Genomic DNA, 22,462 nt, shown 5'->3' with positions numbered 1-22,462 from the left:
GAACACAGAAAAATACGCCCACATACAGGTAGAGAAATACGCAGCCGCCCCTATTGATCTACGCTCCATGACCTTTAATGAGAAAAGGGGAGGCACTGGTGAGGTTGACCCAGTAACTTACATGTTGCGGGCCTGGGCCGCATTGTTCCAGGGGGTGGAATGTACAGAACCATATTGGCACTCCTCCTCCCCCCTCTACCATTACCCTGACATTGCTGCCACACTGGACACAATGCTGCAGGTAGGCTGGGACCCTGGGAAGGAAATGCCGGTGGGTGATTTATTTCTCGGTGGCAAGTTTGTTAAACTGTTGGAGGTACAGGGAAAGGTTGCATCAGGGCTCATCACAACATTACAATACCACCGCCTAAAAGCAGCTGTAGACACAGATGGCCCTCATTCCAAGCTGGACCGGCCCCCCACCCGTTCATGCTTAGAATCATGACACAAGAAGGCTTCAAATGGAACATCTCCACTATATATAACACGGTGCAGTCCCACGCTCCGTCCAAGAACACAATGAAAACAAAATGGGAAAGAGACCTCAACATAACAATCGAGGACTAGCAATGGGCTAAATATTGCCAGCACACCAAATCATTCTCCCTCAACGCTAACTTTAGGTTGGTACAATTTAAAATCTTGAACCATCTGTACATCATCCCCGGAAAAGTATTGAGGTTTGACCACTATAAACAGGCAGTTTGCCCTAAATACAAAACCCTGGACGCCAACTCTATACACAAGTATTGGGAATTCCCAGCCATCCGGCAATTATGGGAAGAGGTGGCCACTACACTTAGTGAGATATCCAACATCCATATTACTGCCACCCCACTGAAATATTTGTTCTGGGACGTAGGAAAAGTAACCATCAAGACGCGTAGACTCTTCTCTGTGGTGGAAGTAGTTGCCAAACGTAATATCATTAGAAGCTGGAAGGCAAAAGTGTCCCCGACGGTTCAAGCATGGCTCAAAGACTCGAATTTTGTGTATGAATGTGAGGAAAGTTATGTTACGGGCGTGGCGCCCTCGTATCGGCCGAAGGACATATGGGTCCCACTCCGCTGGTATTTGGCGGACACCCACGAAGAGACCTAATCAGGGACAGGACCTGACCGCCCTATGTGGATTAAACACACCTTTCAGAATACTGTAATGTCATGCTGTAGTACTTCACTCTGTATCAAGATGTATTATGCTGTAACCGTCAGTCGAAAAAAAAAGTTTTAAAAAAAATAATGGTATTTGCATTAGCCTGGATCAGGTGCGTTGTATTGCATGATTAAGGTCAGCTTTCTGCCCACATAAGCCCACAGCCTTCTCTTGGCCATAAGGAATCCAAAACATGAAGAGGTAGAAACAATGGAGGGGTACCCCGGCTTGGATCACCAAAGCTGCGGTCTGACAACGCTCACTGTGCCAAGAGATTGACTCCTACATAGTTTCTGAATTGGTTGAAGTTTGCATCTAGCTTTCTTTTAGTAGTGTGATGAATTCTGCAGAGTCTTCACTAATCTATAAATTCTCCTCCCATGTAGTCAGGGGAAGGTAGCTGCTACCTGATCCTGATCCTTGGGTGGTATTCTGAGGGTGTTTCACATGGGAGGAGATGGCTGCCAGGGGAGATTGGTGACTCCACTATGATATAAGCGGTATACTTAAGCAATATGCCCTGAGCGGCGGGGGCATTATCGAATCAGGTAATGCCCCGGGGCCCATAGTTATAATGCCCCCGCCACGAGGGGCATATTGCTATTAGTACCCCGGCCTGCAAGACCTGCAAGACCAGGGTACTAAAAGCATTTTATTCTGTCCCGAAACGCTGAAGCGTTTCGGAACAGAAAAAAAAAAAAATAAGACAGAAAATGGCCGCCGGGGAAGGAAAAATGGCGTCAGTTTCCCTTTTCATGACGGCCATCGGGGGTTGACGCGCTGGGAACATTTCTGTTCCCAGCGCGTCGGCTCCTGAAAAAATAAAGATAAGAAGGTATGTGTAGTTGGGAGGGTGGGGGGAGGAGGAAAGGAGGGAAAAAAAAAAAAAAAAGTTGAGTCCCCAGCGGGGGACGATGGCAGTCTCCAGCCGTGGGGAGGCTCGGAGCTGGGATGGCCCTGCTTCGAGCCTCCTCATTGGCTGAGGGGCTGCCACACCCCCCACCATGGCCAAAGCAGGGAAATGCCGGCCGAGGGATTCTCAGCTGGGTAACGATCCAGCGAGAGCCAATCAGAACGTGTTTTACATTCTGCTTGACTCTCGTCGGGTACTAATTCTATTTCTTGTGAAGAAGATCCCTTGATTCCAGAGTTTTGATGGCTTGCTGTCATTATCCAAAACCATCGGATTGTAAAACTATAAGAAACACTTTGTTTAAACAAAACCCTATTCAGTCTTCATGTGCGTATGGTGAACCTAGAGCATATGAAACATCGGATGGTTTTGGTAATTTTATTTTAAATGCAACTGTTTAACAATGTGAATTAAAATCAGTTGAATCTTACTGAAACTCCAAGTCCCAGAAAGCCTCAGGTACTGCGATGAGGAAGAGGAGCAAGAAGTTCATGTGGAGGAAATGTGACCTTAAGAATAATGTGTAGTCTAGTTGTCATAAACATCAGTTGTGCGAGACCTTTAAATGCCCATATTACCTGCAGCAAGTGAAACAAAGAAGGAGAGAGTGGGAAGTATGACCATAGGCAGAGGAAATTCCACTAAGGGTTGTGGGGAGAACGAGAGATGCTCCCCAGAAGCAGGTTGGTGGCGTTGTGACCAGAGAAGATGAACTCTGGAAGAGAGAAAGCAGGCGGTGCGCAGAGGGGCTGTGAGAGAAGACGCAGTTGTGCAGAGCTTTGTGGGTCTTGGTGGCGAAGGGCAGGAGAGTAGACGCGGAGACCTAATGAGACTGCCCAGAAGGGGAAGCTGGCCCCTCAGAAGCACATTTCAGCAGCCGCACGGTGAACCGGTTAGTAAGCCTAGCAGCGAAGGGGGCATGGGACGTGCGAATATGCTAGAAAGCATTTTGAAAGTAATTTTTAATATAGAACAAATCGAACTGGAAGGAAAAGGCAAGAAGTCAGTTGGGGGAAACTCACAAAAAAAAATGAATTTTGCAGAGAAGCCTGATAAGGATATTAGGTAGTGAAAACCTTTTGCAAAAGATACCTGGCAGGGGAGTACACCAGGAGATGTATGTGAACCAAAAGCGGATATTCCTGGCAGGAGAGTAAAGCAGGATATCAGGAGTTTTCAGTTGAGAAGTTTCCTGGAAGGAGAGTGCACCGGGAAACTCACTTTGAAATGGTGTATTTATGAGAGACTTGGTCATATTAAGTTCTTGTTTCAATTAAACATTTTGTCAACAAGGAGCTTTGAAAAGACTTGCCTATTGCCATACTTGAATCACTTTGTGATACTTGAATGACAATTTGAATTGGATCGCCTGACTTGTACGATAAAAGACTTGGCCAAAGGGACCGGTACCTGGACAAATGGAACTAGCCACTCCCATACAGATTATGTTATCGTCAACTCAGACAGGAATCCTAATTATCATCCATTAGATTGCAGGAAAATTAGGTGAGCGACCATAAAAACCTGGCCTGGCAGATCGACATCCCCACGCTAACTAGGCCCAAACGACTTACTGGCGTCTTTAGAGTGAACAACCAGTATAATCGTCCGAGGTGGACTTCGACCAAAGTTAAAGAAATTAATAGCCTACTACTGGAAAATTGTGAACAATTATATTTAATTAACAGAATAAACAATTATTGTCACAAATGGAACAGGATAAAAGGCAATTGGGTACATTGATGCAAAAAATTAAATCTGGCACAGGCCTAGAGAGGTTTAATATTCTATTTTACATACCAATCCCTTTGACATCTTCATACATAAAGAGAAGGTTGCCTACAGAGGAACGAGAGCCAGCGTTTGTGGTGATGTCTCCCTGACGAGTCTCAGAAAAATCAAAAATTAACTAAACTGAGAACACGCTATTAAAATTGATTACGCCGACATAAATACTCACTAAAAATGCAAAGTGGCTACTGTGTTTCGGCCACTTAAAACCCAAAACAAAAGAAAATGTTGCCACTATTTTAACAAGAATAAGACCTCGGTTAACTAAGTGGAACTAAATCCAATCACTGCCATGATATGGGCTGATCATATTAGTGAAATGTATTACGATGCTGATGAAGTACTATCATTGGATAACCCTTGGAGGTTAAGGAGTAGTACTCACTTTATGGAATATGATGTAGAAGATGTAAGAAACATCATAATTAAGCTGAAATCTATGTGTGCACCAGGACCAGACGGGGGGCCTAACATCCTTTATGAGGGTGACCCCAGGGTGTGGTCGGAAATCCTCTTTAAAGTATTTAGATCGATCGAAGCCACACAAATAATACCAAAGACATGGCAGGAATCTATTCTTATCCCATTTTTTGAAAAGGGGTGGAAATTAGATCCTGATAACTATCAAATATTAGCGATGCAAGACTCTAGCAAGAAAATATTTACCAGCATACTATTAAGAAAATTATCGAAATGGGCAAATAAGAAAGGGCTCTTGAAACCATTATAAAATGGGTTCCGAAAAAACAATGGAACCACTAATAATATTGTGGTAATTCAACATCTCATAGCAGAGTCAAAATTGGGACTAAAGAAGAAAAACCTTTACGATTGCTACGTAGACTACAGTCATGTGTTTGACAGTGTGTCACGCCCGCTGTTGTGGAAGAAACTTACAAAGTGGGGAATTGATTCCTGATTGTTAAATAAAAGGGACTTTATTCATATACATCGGTCTCAATAAGTCTAGACCAGAGAGGAACAATGACAAATCCCAGTGGGACAAATCGGGGCCTGGAGCAGGGTTGTGGATTGGCCCCCATTTTATATAATTTGTATATGGTGGAACTTCCAGAGGCTCTAAGCACAATTCGGAACTTTCCACCAAAAGTGAATAGTGTTCTCATAAACTGGCTCGCATATGTGGATGACACAGTTCTATTTTACTTAACGGTTAGAGGATTACAAAGATCCATTACTGCGTTGTCATTGTAGGCAAAAAGCAATTATATGACTGTCAACACCTCAAAGACCAAAGGTGATGATTTTGAGTGGTACTAATTTAGGGAAACCCAAATTCACATGGAAACTTAATGGAAAAATTCTGGAGGAGGTAGAACATTATTGCTACCTGGGTTTCTACATTAAAAAGAACCACAGCCTAGTATACTATGCAGGGATGTGCATACCACGCATTTGAAGGAAATAGTCCGCTGACAAATAATATGTTGTCAAGAATGGAGAGCATAATATGATAGCACTACTAGAGATTTATAAGATGAGTATAGTGCCTAGCTTATTGTATGGATTAGCAGCCCTCCCTCGCACTCATGTAAGGTGGTTGAATAAAATCGATGGAAAAATATTGACCCCGGTAGAGGCACTTAGGTTAGAGTATGGTCTCACTTCTCTCATTACAAGTTGGGCGATTCAAAGAATACTGAGATGTTTGGAAAGGTTACCTAGTAAACTTAATACAAACAAATTGCTCCGTCTGTTGGGCTTGTGCAAATGCTCAATGAGTAATGATGTGTACCTGGCTGAGCTTAGATCATGTATTGTTGAATTCTTGATGAGCTTGGAGATCACTTTAGAAGAAGCACTGTCGTGGCCAGATATTGAAACCGTCCTGAAAAGAAAGGCGAAAATCGGCGATAGAATTTTAAACATCGAAAAACTATCAAAGTCAGTCAGATATGCAGAATATGCTAGCCAAGGTTTTAAGGCAACTCTCCCGTTTCATATTTAATCAAATTGTGCCCAACATTGAAGCGCTTCATTTTATGCCTCCGGTTGAATCTATTCCAAACAAAGGATCATGTGGGAGCCTGGCAAGGTCTCCCCCAAGAAGAGCGCACATGTCGATGTGATGAGACCACGGAAACAAGTGGACATGTGCTAACAGCTTGCCAAGAAATTAAGCATTTTTATGAAAAAAAGGCTATACAAATATTTGTATGGATTTTAGATTAATTAATTCGGACCAATTTTGGAATACTTTGCTCAGAGCTGACTCAGTGGTGATTTCCTAGGCAGCTTTTCATATATGGGAGGATTTCTTGAAATTAATAGGATGAATAGGATTGTTTTAAGTGTTCTTAACTATCAATGTCTCTTGTATAACTATGAAATATTTTTTTAGGTATGTGTAGTTTAACTAATAGCAGACCAATTTGAATTGACTCACTCCTGAAACACTCTTGTCTGTTTATTCCAACAGACCCTATAGGATACTTCTACCTTTGGAATATCTCGTCCTGATGAAGGCCACACCACCTGAGCTCACTTAGCTCACCCTTTGTCCGAAACACTGTCGTGTTGACTTGTTGTATTGTGTGTGTTGTTGTTATTCAACCCTTCATTGTTTTAACGCATTTGTGCTGTTCATTTTGCGACTACTTCACTAAGTTCTCTAGTCTCCTTCCCAAGGATTCCTTAGATGATGTAGAAGCAAACATTTGTTCCATGTAAACTGGGTACTATACTATGAAAATGTATAAATGTTGAAGTATCTTATGTTCCACTAAGTCAAGTGTACCTGAAACACTCACTGCAAACAAATTAAATCTGAATTGCAGTTCACAGAATTGTCCCGTCAAATATTTGTCAGAAACTATTTGTAATAGTCGGGGTCCACCACGTGAAGGTGCGACTGACTCAGGAGTTTGTTCATTCCTCTTTCAGCAGTGAGGTTCTCATGACCTTGCTCTTTCTTGTTCTATATATGATATTACCCATCTGGGCAGAGCGAGGCATTAACCAGGTGCCCTTTTTTGATAAATTGACGTAACAGACACGTACATTAAGCTGACGCACGGTGGGCACGGGTCATAATACCCCCCTGGAGCTACCACACGATATCTAAACAAGCGCAACCTCAAGGCGCCCTAAAGATCCAGAGAGCGTGACAAAAGACAACAAGAACCACAAGAAGCATGTTACTGGCCTAAGGGCTCCAAGTGGTGAAGGAAGCATACACTCTGGTCAAGGAGTTAACTTCACGGCTCCCGACTGGCACTGTCTGCTCCCAAAGGAGCAGCTCTGATGCCAGGGGTTAAGGGAAGGTCTGGACAGTCAAAAACCGAGAACCCAGACAAAAATTCAAGTGGGCCAACTTGAAAAGTGCTGGGGTCAGAGTCGGCGAGTGGAGAGTGATTCACCCACCCCCTCCGTTGGAACGTCCTACCCACACAGTGGAAACATCACCAAACACAATGACGTCAGATAAAGAGGAACTCCTGAGTTGTCTGAAGGGGATGGAAGCCAGACTTACAAAACTGTTTCACAACCAGCTGGAACAGATGAAGGAGGGATTGAAATCTTCTGTCCAGGAGGTAAGCAGAGAAATGGCGGACCTGCCAGGCAGAATAGATATAGTCGAAAATGGCTTATCAAATGTAGCAGAAGAATCTAACCAGAACAGCGTCCGCCTAGAACAGCTGGCCAACGCAACAGCCAACTTGGAACTACAGTCAGAAGACCTTGAAAACCGCTCAAGAAGATCTAACATCACGATCAAAGGTCTCACCGAAACAATCCAGGACCGTGACCTTAAGGACACGATGCAACAATACTTCAGTAGCCTGCTTCCGGAAACACAGCCAGACCAAATTGGGTTTGATCGTATACACAGAGTTGGGCCAAACGGAATAACCCTGGAACAAGACCTAGAGATGTTCTAATGGCAGTAACGTCCTACTGTCAGAAAAAAGACATACTGAGAGCAGCAAGATTCCACAACGACCTCACAATCAACGGCTCTCACATTTAACTATACCAAGACCTAGTGCCGAGTACGCTCCGCAAGAGAAGACTGATGCAGCCACTTACAAAAGTACTCCAAGCAAAGCAGATACGATACAGATGGACGCACCCATTCGGCCTCTCCTTTACGTGGGAGGCCAAGCAGCAGAAAATCATTACCTGCGAGGAGGGTTGTGCAATCCTTCAGCTAGAGGAAGTTCAGGAGCGTCCGAATGCCCGACCACATCCTAATCCCCTAGATACCGCGGGTAAACCGTGGGAATGGTAAATCAAGAAAAAGCATAAATCAAAGAAAACAGAGAAGTCCAAGGACCCGCAACAGAGCCAGGAATAACAATAGAACACTTGGAGAATTAACTAACCAGCGAATGTACAACTGTAGAACAATGATGGAGGACAATACATCGAAACATACAAAACCTACACAGTGGAGAAAGAACAGCACATCTAGGAAGTGGGGAGAAGGAGGGAGAGCTGGAGGGCTGCTGGAAGAGCAAAGGAATCAAGGGGCACATCGACAGAACAAGCTAGAGATCTAGGGAACCAAAAAGGTAAACGTGAAAGTCACTGTAACACCTCAGTCCCAGCTTGTAACAACGCAACTTCTCCTACACAAAAATGGCTGAGTCAAGGGTAATATCTCTGAACGTACAGGGCCTGAACTCGCCAATAAAATGACGGATGATACTAGACAGGCTGAAAACAATGCAGACGGTGATTGGGCTCCTCCAGGAGACACGCCTCCTTCCCAAAGATGAGAAAAAAATGACCTATCAGAACTTTCCACAACAATTTTTCACTTCAAGTGGAGAGAAAAAAGGGGAGTAGCTATAATAATCGGGAGGGCTCTAGACTTCAAAAAACTACAAACTCGCAAAGACAAAGGGGGCAGGTACTTGGGGTTCAAAGGGCTGATAAAGGGAAATTGTACACAATCATATCAATTTACGCTCCAAACAGTCGCCAAGATGTGTTCATAATGGATTTGCAGGACAAACTGGGAATCTGGTGCGAGGGCCAACTGAGAATAGGTGGGGACTTCAATTGCGTTATGGACCCACCGCTGGACAAAACACTCCCCGCAACAACTACTTATCAGAAAAACAGACAAGCTCTGGGCCGATTCTTCAGAGAATTAGGAGTAATTGAAACCTGGCTATTCTTCCACAGAGACAGGAGAGAGTACACCCACTACTCACCCGTCCACCTCGGATACTCCAGGATAGACATGATCTTAGTATCCAAAACATTAGACCCGCAAATAACGGAAGTAGAAATAGGAGTGGAATATCACTCAGACCACGCACAAGTGATGGTGGGTGTTGATTGAGGGGTGGAAGGGAACAGAGCAAAACCTCCCTGGAGATTAAACAAAATCCTCCCGAAGGACATAGCGTTAAGGGCCCATATGGAGACCACCACCAACAACTACTTCAAAGAAAACGATAACAGGGAAACGGCCTCAGGGGTAATATGGGACGCAGGAAAGACAGTGATCAGGGGAGAATTCATGTCACAAGCAGCGGCATACTACCGTGAAAGAACATTGGTGACAAACCAACTAGAAAAAGAGGTGAAAGCTGCAGAAGCCGAACACAAAGCCCATGGCTCGAGGAAATCCCCAAGAGCGCTTCGGAAAAGCAGAGCTCAACTGGAGAATCACACGGTGGACTGGATCGCCCAGTCACTGCTACAAACAAAACAATCCTATTATATCCATGGGGGCAAGGCTAATCGTTGTCTGGCAGCGAAATTGAGAAAGCAAAAAACCCCAAACTACATAGTGCAACTAAATGATCCCTATGGAAAACCCCACATAGCAGAGCTTGACAAAAAAGAAATAATGAAGCGATTTGATGAGGAACTTTTAAATAGTGAGAACCTAGACCCAGAACGCCAACTCACCTATATCAATACTCTCCAGGTGCCCCAAATTGCAGAGAAAGACAGAACCAAGCTGGGGAATCCAATTACGGCACAAGAGATCAACGATGCCATCTCAGCACTACCAGCAAATAAGACTCCAGGTCCGGCCGGCCTTGGCAACGGCTATTACAAGACATTCCGCACACAATTGCTAGGCCCGTTGACAAACCTATACAATACAATCAGAGAAGAGGGGAAGGTCACGCGTGATATGGGGAGGTCTATAACTATACTACCCCTGAAGCCAGGTAAAGATCCCAGCCACTGTGCGAGCTATCGCCCCATAGCGTTGCTGAACACCGACACAAAAATCTACACGAAAATTCTAGCAACCCGCCTACTGAAAATTCTGCCGAGCATAATACACGATGACCAAGCAGGGTTCATCACTGATCGGCACACAAGACAACGTCAGAAGGGCAGTAGACGTCATAGATGCTGGGTGACGAACACGACAGTCATTTGCAGTGGCAGCTCTGGACGCCACCAGGGCCTTTGACAGCATGGACTGGTGCTATCTGAAACTGATCTTAGAGCGCTTCGGCTGTGGCCCAGAATTTACTAAAATGGTGCTCGCCAATTACCAACATCCATCAACAAGTTTCAGGATCAATGGACAGAGTACAGAGTTCGTGAAGATCAGAAGGGGCACTCGACAGGGCTGTTGTCAAACTTATAAGGGAATAGGGGTCTCAATCCCCTCTTCCGAACCACAGAAGCCAAATAGATTGACCCCTCCCACCGTGGTTGGCACGGGCGCCTGAAAACTAATATCACAGGAAGCCACGTGGCAGCCAATGGGGGAAGATGGAGTTAGGGAAAAGGGGATGGAGTGACAAAGGAAAGGAGGGGAACATACAAACGCAAATAAATACAATACAGCGATATTCCTGAACCTGTACCTCTATTTCCTGAACACCTAACCTGACCTCCTATACCTGTACTGACCTTGCTACATCCGAACCATAGGAGCTCTTTAAACTCCACTTTGCATCTCACAGAACATAAGCGGATAACCTAGAACATGGACTTTGAACATAACATAGGGCTTGAACTTTAACGTAGGACTTGGACAGTCATTTCTTGAACACACATAGATTGGCACAAACAAAGGGGTGTCCCATTCATGAAGACAAGAGACACATGGCCCGTCGGGCACAATGAAGCCACAAACAATGATTTAGGAAAAAAGACACACACGAACATGCCCTTGTACTGTGTGGACCCATGCATGTGCTTTAAATAGTCTCTATATCTTTCCCCGTGCCCCGTTTTATCCGTTCAGAGCTTTATAGCATGTTTTCTCCACATGGCGTGTCTAATGCATGGCATGTATCTTAGGGCGTGTTACATCACACACCCACTGCCGCGTTGAAGTAATCAATTAATAAACAAAGTAAGCATATAGCAACTCCAGAATATGAACACTGGGGTCAAAAACACTTAACTGATGGTCCGGATGCCTCACAAGGACATCCGGACCCTGAAGAGCGATGCCCAAAGGTTTTTTTCTTCAGCTGTTCGTCACCGCCGCGGTCCGGGGAAGCTCCATCAGTCCTTTGGCGTCTGAGAATTTCCGCATGCCTGCTCCTAAGCTGCCGCCCCCGTGCTGAGAATCATTAATTACCTGCACCGAGGCACGGGCGGCGGTGGTGGTTTTAACAGTTGCTGCTAATGAGCAGCTGTTGTAGTGCGCGATAGGAGAACTACACACCTCCCAACACCTCATGGGAAATGTAGTTTATCGCCTCATGCAAAGCAAGAAGCGCCGACCTGTGCCTTTCCTCAGCTTCCTGACAGCTGTCTCCTCTCCCCTCTGATTTTTGCGATGGCAATGGAGCCATGTGCAATGCAGTTCCGACAGGATGCCCTCATCAGAGGAGTTACAATTGGCCAGGAAACCCACAAAAAATAGCCCTGTATGCGGATGAAATTATGCTGTTCATGGGAGACCCACAAAATACAATGCCCAGAGCAATGGCTCAGCTGGAAGAATTCAGACAGGTCTCGGGGTTCTCTATAAACTTCTCCAAATCAAAAGCCATGACCATAACAGCAAGGACAGAAGAGACCGAGACATTGGAGAGGACATTCCTGATGAGCTGGGTGGAAAGTAAACTGGAATACTTAGGAATCCACCTTGCTAGAGAAACACACAAGCTATATCAGATAAACATAATCCCGCTGTGGAAACAGCTACAGGAAGATATGCACAGGTGGGACTCTCAGGAGCTGTCCTGGTTTTCCCGCATCACAGCTGTCAAAATGACTATCCTTCCTCGTCTCCTTTATGTAATAAGTTCACTACCAGTGCCCATACCGCCAGCCAAGGTCCGAGAGTTGCAAAATGCGATATTCAAATTCATATGGCATAGTAAGAAACCCAGGATCCAGAAACGAATCCTAATGCACTCCCCCCTCCTGGGCAGCGTGGGAGTTCCAGAAATGGACAGATACATGTTGGCAGCACAACTAGCACCAATGCTGAGGTGGGCAAAACCAGAGGACCATAAAGGATGGTGTAGAATCGAACAAACAGCCTCATCGGCTCCCCTAATAGCCCTGTTGAGCCTGAGAAAAGAAAACCGAGACAGCAGAGGTGCTCTATTGGCAATGACGAAATGGTCACTGCAAAGCTGGGATAAAGCCCGGAAAAAGAAACACATTCCGAGTGCAATGGGACCATATACGCCACTGATGCACAACCCAGATTTCACACCGGGTCTTTAGCGAGGGTATTGGGCAGGTTGGTCATGGGCTGAAATTATGTACCTGAAAGACATGTATAAAGACGGCGCTCCATTGCTCTTCACAGACTGCCAGCAGAAATTCAATATAGGAGAAAATTAACGCTATAGATACGCACAAATAAGGCACTGGATTACCCACCCAACGGTGAAGAGAGCGGGCATGAGAATGCCATCAGGCCTAGAACTGTCGCTGCAGGAAGGAAACACGGCGAAGGGGGTCTCCAGACTCTACAAACAGCTCTCGAACGACCAGCCGACCGACAATCTTACATACAAAATTAACTGGGAAAGAGACATGCAAGAGTCACTAACAGAGGAGGAATGGAACCAAATATGGGCACATGTACACAGCACCTCCAGATGCACCACGATAAAGGAATCCGCTTACAAACTATGCCTCAGATGGTATATGTACCCGAACCGCATTCATAAAATCACAGTCATATTCACCAAATTGCTGGAGGAACTGTGGTGAGAAGAGAGACCTATTCCATATGTGGTGGACATGCCCTAAAGCCGTCGCCTACTGGAAGGAAATACTAAGCTACATAAAGGACATTTCAGGGGTTGAACTGCCGAGATCCCCGAAGACAATTCTCTTAGGAGTCCCTATAGAAGGGAAATATGCAATATCAGGAATGACAGCCAAGCTTATTACTCACCTATTATCAGCAGCAAAAATGACCCTTGCACAAAATTGGAAAAACAAAGAGGGACCAATCTCAGCATGATGGTGGATCAAGATCTGGGGAGTAATGGCCATGGAGAAGATATGCGCCATCAGTACCGGTAAATATCTACGATTCTTAACTACCTGGAACCCATTCCATGAACATGTACGGGACAGAGCAGCTCATTTCTCCAAACCCCGCCTACTCTGGAACACGCATGTAATCTGATTTCTCCCAGACAAAGACATTGAGGTGACAAAGACAATGGGCCTCATTACACGGTTACTCCCTTACCGCATACCGGGTACGGGTAGGCGGTATGGGGACTTACCGGGTCATTCCGACCCTGGAGGACCCGGTAAGTCCCCATTCCAAATACCATTCCCCGTTCCCATTTGAGCCCCCATAGGGCTCAAATGGGAATGGGGAAGGAGCTAATAACGGTACTGCAATTTGCGGTACCGTTATTAGCTCTGAAGTCCCTCAGCGGGTCCCGTCCTTAACGCCTGGTCAGACCAGACGTTAAGGACGGGACCCGCTGAGGGACCTCATAGTAGGGCGCTAAGGGATCACCGGCGCCGGTAATCCCTTAGCGCCTAACGTGTAATGAGGCCCATTGAGACACTAACGTCAGGAAAAGATTCTAAATAGGCTGAACTCTAAAGTGTAAAATAGTGCTTAAAGTTGGGGGGGAAGATGGATTTATAGGGGGTGGGTGGATAAAAGGAAAGGGTGAGTGGGGGAGGGGGTAATCAAAAACTGAAAATCCTTGAAGGTAATGCGAACTCCTACGAACTGTAAGATATGAACATAAGTAAAATGCAGAAAGTGATTATTGTTGGCAAATGTTATGTTGAAATTACCTGTATGCCTTTGAACCAAAAATAAACATGGTTTAAAAACAATTTAAAAAAAGAACCAAAAGGCCTAACTACCCCGGTCACTATGAGGGAACATCCCGACACAGCCCAAATAAATAAATAAATAAATAAAAATTTTAAAAAAGGTTCTTCGGTCTGAATCCTATCCAAATAACTGGCCCTACCACTTAAACATCTTACTAAAAAGGAAAAGGGGAGTTTTTGTGCAATAGCATCAGCAGGGCTTCTTCCTGGCACAACTTACACTTGACTTGTTCTCAGTCTTCAAAGTTCCTTTTTCACAGCAGGATATTCTTCCCAGTATTTGTATCACGTTATGGGGTTCACTCTCTCCTTTTAACAAAGAAAATTGTCTCTTGGTGTGAACAGTTCCATTCCTCCAGGATTGCTTGGAAATAAAAACTTTCACCTTTGAGGCGTTGGGACTCCCCCCTAAAGTCCTGTAATCCTCAGACAGGTTGTTTTTCGTTCATCTAAGTTATTTCACATAGGGCGCCTGCCCAACCAGGTTTGTCAGACATTTGTAACTTCTGTAGCTTTCTCAGCCCTAATTCAAAGTGTTCATGCCTCTTTCTTTTGCCCTTACATAGAGTATTCGTACACCTTGGTTTCTCAGGCTCCTGCAACCTAGATAACTTTCACAGCTGTTATTCACAATGTGCGTATCCTTCTCAATCCCCCTTCCATAGGGTGCTTCCACACTCTGGTTTCTCAGGCACCCGTAGCCGTGATAGCTTCCATAGCCATTATTCATAATGTTCATAGCCCTCGCAATCCCCCTTTCATAGGTTATTTGCACACTCTGGTTTCACAGGCTCCTGTAACCTAGATAGGTTTCACAGCCGTTATTCACAATGTTCGTACCTTGTTTCGGTTTGTTCTCTGCCAGGCTTCTCATGCTCCCCTAACCTCATCGACCTTTGTAGCCTTCGCTCAATGTATTCGTACCTCTCAGCGGTACGCTCTCAGTCGGGTTTCTCAGGCTCCTGTAACCTTGTCAGCTTTCCCCGTGGCTACTTGTCTCAGTAGCCGGTTGATAGCACAGCGAGTAGAGCACACGCTTTGACATCTGTGCAGGGGCTGCTGATGCAGGTTCGAATCCCGGCAGGGCCAAACTCAGCCTTTCATCCTTCCGAGGTCGATAAATGAGCACCACACACCGTGGATAATAAGTAAGTAGCGCTCAGATACCTGAGGGTTCGTAACGCCATATAAATGCTAAATTATTATTATTAGTAGCTACGTAGCTCTGGGACCCGGGCTCCTCAAGCGATCTGGTCTCGGTGTCCGTTACCCGCCCACCACAGCTCCTTCATGGTGGAATCACCAGACGAGTCAGGTGTGTTTCAATCTCCAACTCTTCTCTGATCTCGGCCGAGGTACAACGCCAACCTTCAGGCGTTCGGCCAGTATTTCGCTCGACCTCCTCACTGACACTGGTTCCACTGCCCAGCGCAGCTCTGCCCAAGGACGTTGATGCTGCAGAGGCTCGTCTCTGAGTAACCAGTCTCCTCCCTCCGTAGGAGTCTCTATTCCCTTTACAATCCGTTTTCCTCTTATACATGTCACAGGAATAAACAGAACAGTGTCCTTCATTGAACATGGCATTCAGGCTGTATTCAGCATAACCTGTAGCCAATAGAGGTAAAGAATGATCTTTGTGGAATATAGTCATTACAGGGATTAAAGAGATATTAAAGTCTTTTCCACATCCATATATGCAGATAAGGTTGTTTGGACTGAGAGATCCGCTCTGGAATGAAAGTCCTTGCCCTCAAGAGGGGAGTCACACCCAATGGGCTCACCTCCCTAGCCTCAAAGGGGGTGACTCCTATCTGGGCAGGAGGGCCAAATTGTACAGTTTTATCACAATGCACATGTGAAGCACCTGCTGTGCATGATGCAGTGCCGCTAGGTGGAGACCTTTTTTGAGAAAGCTGATCACAAGGCCGGTATGGATAGCTCAAAGGGCTTGGTGTTGTGACTGGAAATATGGACTTGCATGTAATCCCTGTGGAGCACTGTGAGAATTTCCCGGCTGTATGGCAACACCATTGTGTAGATTCATTAGACACCTTGACTCAAGTTGTCTGTTGGGCATCTCGGGATTGCTAATGGTACTCATTTTTGGCAGACCACTGATCTATTCAGTATCTTGCAGGAAACTATACAGACAACTGCCTTTCGATGCAGGAAAGGGTTTAGTGAACCCATCCTAATCTATATAATATAGATTTGTGAAAGTGTGTTTGTATGTTTGGGGATGGCTCCAGCCCGATAGTTGGTGGGCTGAAATCTTTGCCCAATGTCGGCATACCAGTCTGTCGTGTACTGGCCATAGTGAAATATATATTTTTTTCATTCGAGTTTGGTGAAAACACCTTTACAAAAATAAACATTGTTTTTTACATCATCTTAAAATCAAATACTCACAAATACTTATTTACATAATCATTCAAATACAAACATTGCAATGATCCAGAATAAGCAACTAAGACATCTAACAAGTACTAATAAGCAAATAAACATACTACAAAGTTACGTGATTCTATTTATCGTTGTCATCTCAGATTACATAGCAATTTTGAGTTATAAATGCTCTCACATAATGCAAATGAAGATACAATATTTACAAGACAATGCTCTAATTTCCAATAAAAGCAAAAAGAAAAGAAAAAACGACCAATCATACTTATTCATTGAGTAGCAGACATTGTTCACTGAAATTTTACCAACCCCACTCTTTCACCCTGCACAGGGATGGAGCAGGGTCCGCCCCTGTGCTGTCAGTATAGGCGATTTAGGCAGTAGTTATGACACAATAAAACACAGACAAGGCTGTAGCATACCCCCACATGCATGTCAGCTACAGACTAGTGCAACGTCGGGTGTTACCACTAGTCCATGATAAGCTCAAGGTCACCATGTGGTTGGCATTCAAAAACATCTTCCCACAGTTGAAGACTTATATAGACAGACCGAAAGTGTGTACAAAAATCAAAATGGTACAAAGAGGTCATAGGTGGGCGGGTTCCAAAACCGGTAGGCACAAAATATAAGGCTCAGAATCCGAAAATGGTTTGCCACAGGAAGCACAGCGCCTAAACCGATGTGATAGAAATGGGTAAGTTAAGAAATTACATGCATATCGTTTGTCACATACCAACTTTATATTCTGCTTTGCAGCAATACAATTAAAAAAAAATTGTACTCTATGCCATTTACTCTACTAGGGTAGAACATCAAGACGCCTACGGAAGGAGTTGGAGACTTGCTAGAGCAAGGCTAGTTTTACAGTGCTTGAATAATGTAATAATACATTGACGTTTTAAGATTTGGTACATTGTTTTTGGACAAAATTATTATTTTTGTGCGATTTCACTTGAAAAAAAAACCTTTATTTGGTGTTATAAGGACAAAAGCATTTTCATTCAAACGATTTCGAGGAAAAAGCTAATCCCATGGTAATCCCACTAGGATGTGTAAACCAGAGAACTGAAAACAAATACAAAGAAGAGATAACAGTTAAACAATGGACATCTGTTTGAAAGAAGAGTCTTCAACGTTCTATTCCATTTCTATTAATTTTCTGTGGTTTTAAGTGATTAAAGGAGCTTGCTGCGTGCGAACTAGCCATATATCGAGTACTTGTATGGCAACTCTACTAAACATATGGACAGCCAGGAGGAAGGATTTCGGGGATGAAGCCACTCGAAAGTAAGCAAGACGTGTGGCATTTCAGAAAAGTGCTTCTGTGAACATTTTCAAATCATGTAAATAATAATTTTATTAAGTGGGAGAAAGTTAACCCCAAATGGATCCCTCAATTAAAACAAATGTGATGTGCTCCCAAAACATACTACAGAATAAAAGAACAGATCCTACACTGGTTTATATTTTAATAAAGGACATTGGACACAGTGGCATGCCGCCCTCCAACCCCTTCACCTTAGAAATGTGGAATGTCGGGATTCATACAATCTGCAACTTACCTACCACCTGATCGTCTACTTGAAAGAACGACACCTTGGATCCCACTGTGCAGGAAAATATACAACATGGAACAAACACAAAAAGGTCAACAATAATTACATTGATATTATTTGCAATATCGCAAATAAAGCACATGCATACATAAACATTAAGATATAAGAGGGCACTATGCAGCATATTAATTCACATGAAGTGCATATTTTGGTAAACATATTAGGTAAGGTTCACAGTCTGTTACCAACTTCCCACTTCGGTACTGGGGGTATCCTCGGATCTTCTTGGTTTATAAGATTATGGGGTTACAGCTGTTTAATAAAATGGTTTACAGCTGCTGAGTAAAAGGTTGGGTTCCACCTCAGAACCTTTCACGAAAATGGAATAGCAAATGGTGAGTACAATTGGATGAAACAATGTAGGAATCAGGGGCAACTTTACTCTGAGTTTTAGCGTCCATCTTTTGGAAATGTAGTAGCAAATTGTGCATTCAGAAACACATGAGTCAGTGAACGCTGTTAACAACATGTAGCATTGAAAGGCCACTTTGCAGAGATGTATGGGAGTTCTACCTCTTAATTTTAAAGGACGTACTGGCATGTTAATTGCGTGTAGTAATAGAAACGACAGTGGATTTGAATCAGATTATGCAAACTATTCAATCATGTACAAATGAACATGCCCTTCGCTTCTCCACCCATTGTGCAGGTGCCAAGTGAACAACCTATCTGAATAGGATGTCATTTTCTGCAGGAAAATGCAATGAGTAGGCAAAAAATGTGGGTGGTGGCATGAACATTTTCACCTGATCTTAAAAAGGGTAGCGCACATTATTTAATTGTGTGCCGTTGGTCATGCATTGTACTTATTTGATCAACGTGTGCAAGCTAGCTATGCACACGAACAGGAGTTGACAAGCTTCACCAGGAAACCAACATGAACATCACTGTTTCTTAGTTCGCCTAGTGGGCACTATAATAACATGTGGCTTGCTAAGTGAAATGACCTATTCGCCTCTGACATTACAATTTAGAAGGGTTTTTTCTTGCGTTATTTAAATCCACCATAACAATGATTGTTTGGTAAACATTCTCCAATGCTCTAATCGCAAGAATGTCAACTACACCCCACCCAACGAAGGTTGGCTACAAAAATAATACTTTTGGATACGTGTATAATCAGTAAGAATCCAAGATTGTGAAACAGAACTTCTCATTGGAGAAGTGGAAGCAAAGACCGAATACGGTGAAACTGCATGGTTCAAATACTGAGGAAGAATATTATGTGCTCATTGTTAGAGACCAGACCAGACTGGGACCCACTGCATTTCACCAATGATGGTTCGCTATTCTACACAGTAACAAACTGGTACGTGTCAGGAGGTCTGGCAAAAGAACATTCATCCTCTGTCTGTCCAAAACCTATTCTGTCCTAATGTCTGACCCTACACTAATTATAAAGAAACATAAGCTAGCCTCTAAACGTATTCTACTCCCATCTCGCCTGGCGCTGGCTGGTGCGTGACCCCCACCCAATGGTATCTATGGTGTTTTCCTTCCTGTTACAGTTCAAAGCAACGTCTGTGTCTTTCTGGTGCAGGTCCAATAGCGTACAAGCAGGATCTGTGCCTTTCTTGGCCCTCTATAGAATGGGGACTGCAGGTCCCCACACCGATGACTTGTTTTAAGTCAGATAGTAGCAACTTTAACTGTGACACTTGCTGTTGTAGTTCAGTTACTTGTGCAGAACAACAAGATATAAAGCTCAGTTAACTGGTCTCTATTGCCCACCCCTCCAGGATGTCTTGGAATTCCTTATCCGATTCGTTCTCCTGGTTGAAACTGGACCTCTTGGTTCTGTCACACGTGAATTATTGTATTACTCAACCCTCTGTGGACCGTTCGGTTACCCAGCACTGGCTGGGCTTTCTAGACTTCAGCCCTTTTGCCTCCTTTAAGATTCAAGACTTATAATAAGACTTCACCCTTCTAGGGTGTTTCTGACTTTCTTAGTTCTCTGGTAGCCCACCTTGGGCTTCACGGCCTACCTGGCTGCACGTGGGTCACAACTGTATTCCTTATCGGATTAGTTTTCCTGGTCCGGCATGGACCTTCTGGTGCAATTGCCTGTAGCAAATTAATGGGTTTCTCAACCGTCTGTGGGTCACTCAGTTTTCCAGCTCTAGCTGGGCTTTCTGGTCCTTTAGACCTTTTGACTACCCCTTGACCCAGTATGAGCTGTGTGGCCTCCCTGGAGATCTGCAGAGTTCAATGTCCTCACTGCTTCAAGCAGTGCTTTGGAGTTCCACTGCCCTTCCTCCATCTCCTTTGTGTCGGCCGCTTACCTGGATTTAGACAACGTTTCTCGTCGGTGGAGGCGGTGGCTCCGGTGACAGCGTAGCCACACTTCCTTGGTCTCAGGCTCTCATGTAGCAGTTCTGTGGCGTGTCATTGGTATTCCTGAGTGTCAGTGTATGACGTGTGCAGCGGCTCGTCTCTCCTACCTCCGGGTACCTCGGATTCTTGGCCTTTCCATCCTCCTGTGTTCAGCAGCATTCCGCAGGCTCCAGGATTCCTCTGCCTACCACGTATTGGACGTGCTAGTGCCTCCAGGATTGATCTGCCCAGCAGTACAGCGCAGGTTTCCATTGAACGCGGGTTGATTCAAGCTGACTCTTCCCCTGCAGGTGTGGTCTTTGGTCCTTTTACGTTCCTCCCTGTGACAAGAGTAAAAACAGGATTGGTTCTGTGTCTCAGACACAGAGAGCAAGAGAGTTGGGTCAAAGTGGGGTCAGCAGGAAAGCCATTTACAATTAACGGGCTCTCTACATTAAAACATGGTTTAATCCCCATATACCCAACAAACAGTGGGGATTCGGTCTCATAGGGAGTTGTAGTCACAGCCTTACTTGGCATCTCCCTGTCCACTAAAGGGTGGGAGGGGGGGGGTCGCCGCCAGTGAGATCCCGCTTGCCCAACCCCCTAGAGAGTGTATTGCTTAGCGGGTACACCTCCCTTGTCCTAAATGGGGTGGCACCCCCTTGGAGACATTTGTCACATTCACCAATGAGATGGGAGCAGACCAGTCAGATCTTTCAGTGAGCAATCTGTGAGAAGGCAAGGAGAAGTCCTTCAATGTCAACTTGCTGGAGCTCAGGGTTGTTTTGTCCGCCATTACAATTCTTTTTACCATGAATCAGAGGTTTGACTGTCCAGATCTTCACTCTAAACACCACCGCCATGACCTACATAAACAAGATGAGTGGTGTGGAGTTGCTCAAGCTCGGCAGGGAGGCAATGCTCCTTTGGTTTTAGGCGACAGTGACAACATCAGAACCTGCCGCCAGTCTGAAAACTCAGGCAGACTCTCACAAGTACTGGGAAACTGTAGAACAGACCTTTTCCATGTGAGGGCTAACCCTAGATCGACCTGTTCACTTCCAGCTCCAATAGGAAGCGCAAGACCTTCTGAAACAGGCAGTTCCCAAAAGGCGGCTCCCTGGGCTGCTGTCACAGATGGCCTTAAGTATACCCAAACTACGCAGATAGGTTAAACGGTTTTCTGCTCTTAGGGCACTAATCTCCTTCTTTGGGTTCTTGTACCAACTCTTTGTGGAGGACGCCCAAATCTACTTCTCTTTTCCTGAACTCACTTCTGATCTCCCTATCAAAATGTACAACTGTATCTCTGCCAGTAAATATTGGATGGCTTTGCACTCTCTGATGCTAAACTCTACCAAAAGAGATGTACTCTTCTTCCCTGCCAAATCTCTCTCTCATCTCGGCCTATCCAGTTCCCAAAAGACATTCTCCCCTACTCTTCTTCAGCTAGGAACCTCGGCCTCATCTATGACCCTTCTCACACCTTCTCTACTTTCAGCTCCAAAACTGAAACAGCAGCTCGCCTCGACCTCCTAAATATTAGAAAAATCAGGCACCTCCTTCCATTCAACACTGTCAAGCATCTCTTAACCACTCTTGTCATCTCTAAACTGGATTACTGTGCAAGCATCCTCTTTGCCCCTAAACCGACTCCACCCCCCCAAAACTATGCTTTCTGTCCTATCGACAAGATAATTAACTTCGCTACCAGGACTCTGAACTCCTTCACTTCACACCTGCTTCCTCGTACCGTCACCAGGCTGGATGGCTGATGATGCAAAACAGAGCTAGATTAAAATGTCTTCTCCTGGTTCATAAATCTATCCTTGGTAAGGCACCACTACATCTATCCTCTATCCACTGTACAAGCCTTCTCGTAATCTTCGCTCTGCCTCCTCCACTACCCTTGTGGCTCCTCGCCCTCCATGTGCTTCCTCTCGCTTTTGCTCTTTCTCTCTTCTTGCTACACTTGGATTGAATTCTCTTCCCCTGGACATCTGAGAAAGAGTCCACACGGATTTGT

At 44.7% G+C, this 22,462-nt stretch overlaps 1 protein-coding gene across 3 annotated transcripts in view; it reads right to left on the bottom strand.

The window, feature by feature from the left end:
• CRYZL1 (crystallin zeta like 1) overlaps window positions 1–22,462 on the bottom strand; it is a 653,866-nt gene that overhangs the window by 466,002 nt on the left and 165,402 nt on the right. For all 3 annotated transcript variants that reach the window (XM_069636228.1, XM_069636229.1, XM_069636230.1), the window contains exon 5: window positions 18,064–18,108. In XM_069636228.1, the coding sequence (XP_069492329.1) occupies window positions 18,064–18,108 (45 nt within the window). The remainder of the gene's footprint in view (window positions 1–18,063; window positions 18,109–22,462) is intronic.

This window comes from Ambystoma mexicanum, chromosome 7p (genome assembly GCF_040938575.1).
Source record: "Ambystoma mexicanum isolate Mex_15411 chromosome 7p, UKY_AmexF1_1, whole genome shotgun sequence".
Taxonomy (NCBI): domain Eukaryota; kingdom Metazoa; phylum Chordata; class Amphibia; order Caudata; family Ambystomatidae; genus Ambystoma; species Ambystoma mexicanum.
The sequence above is the reverse complement of the archived record's forward strand: the minus strand, read 5'-3'. Positions and strand labels throughout refer to the sequence as shown.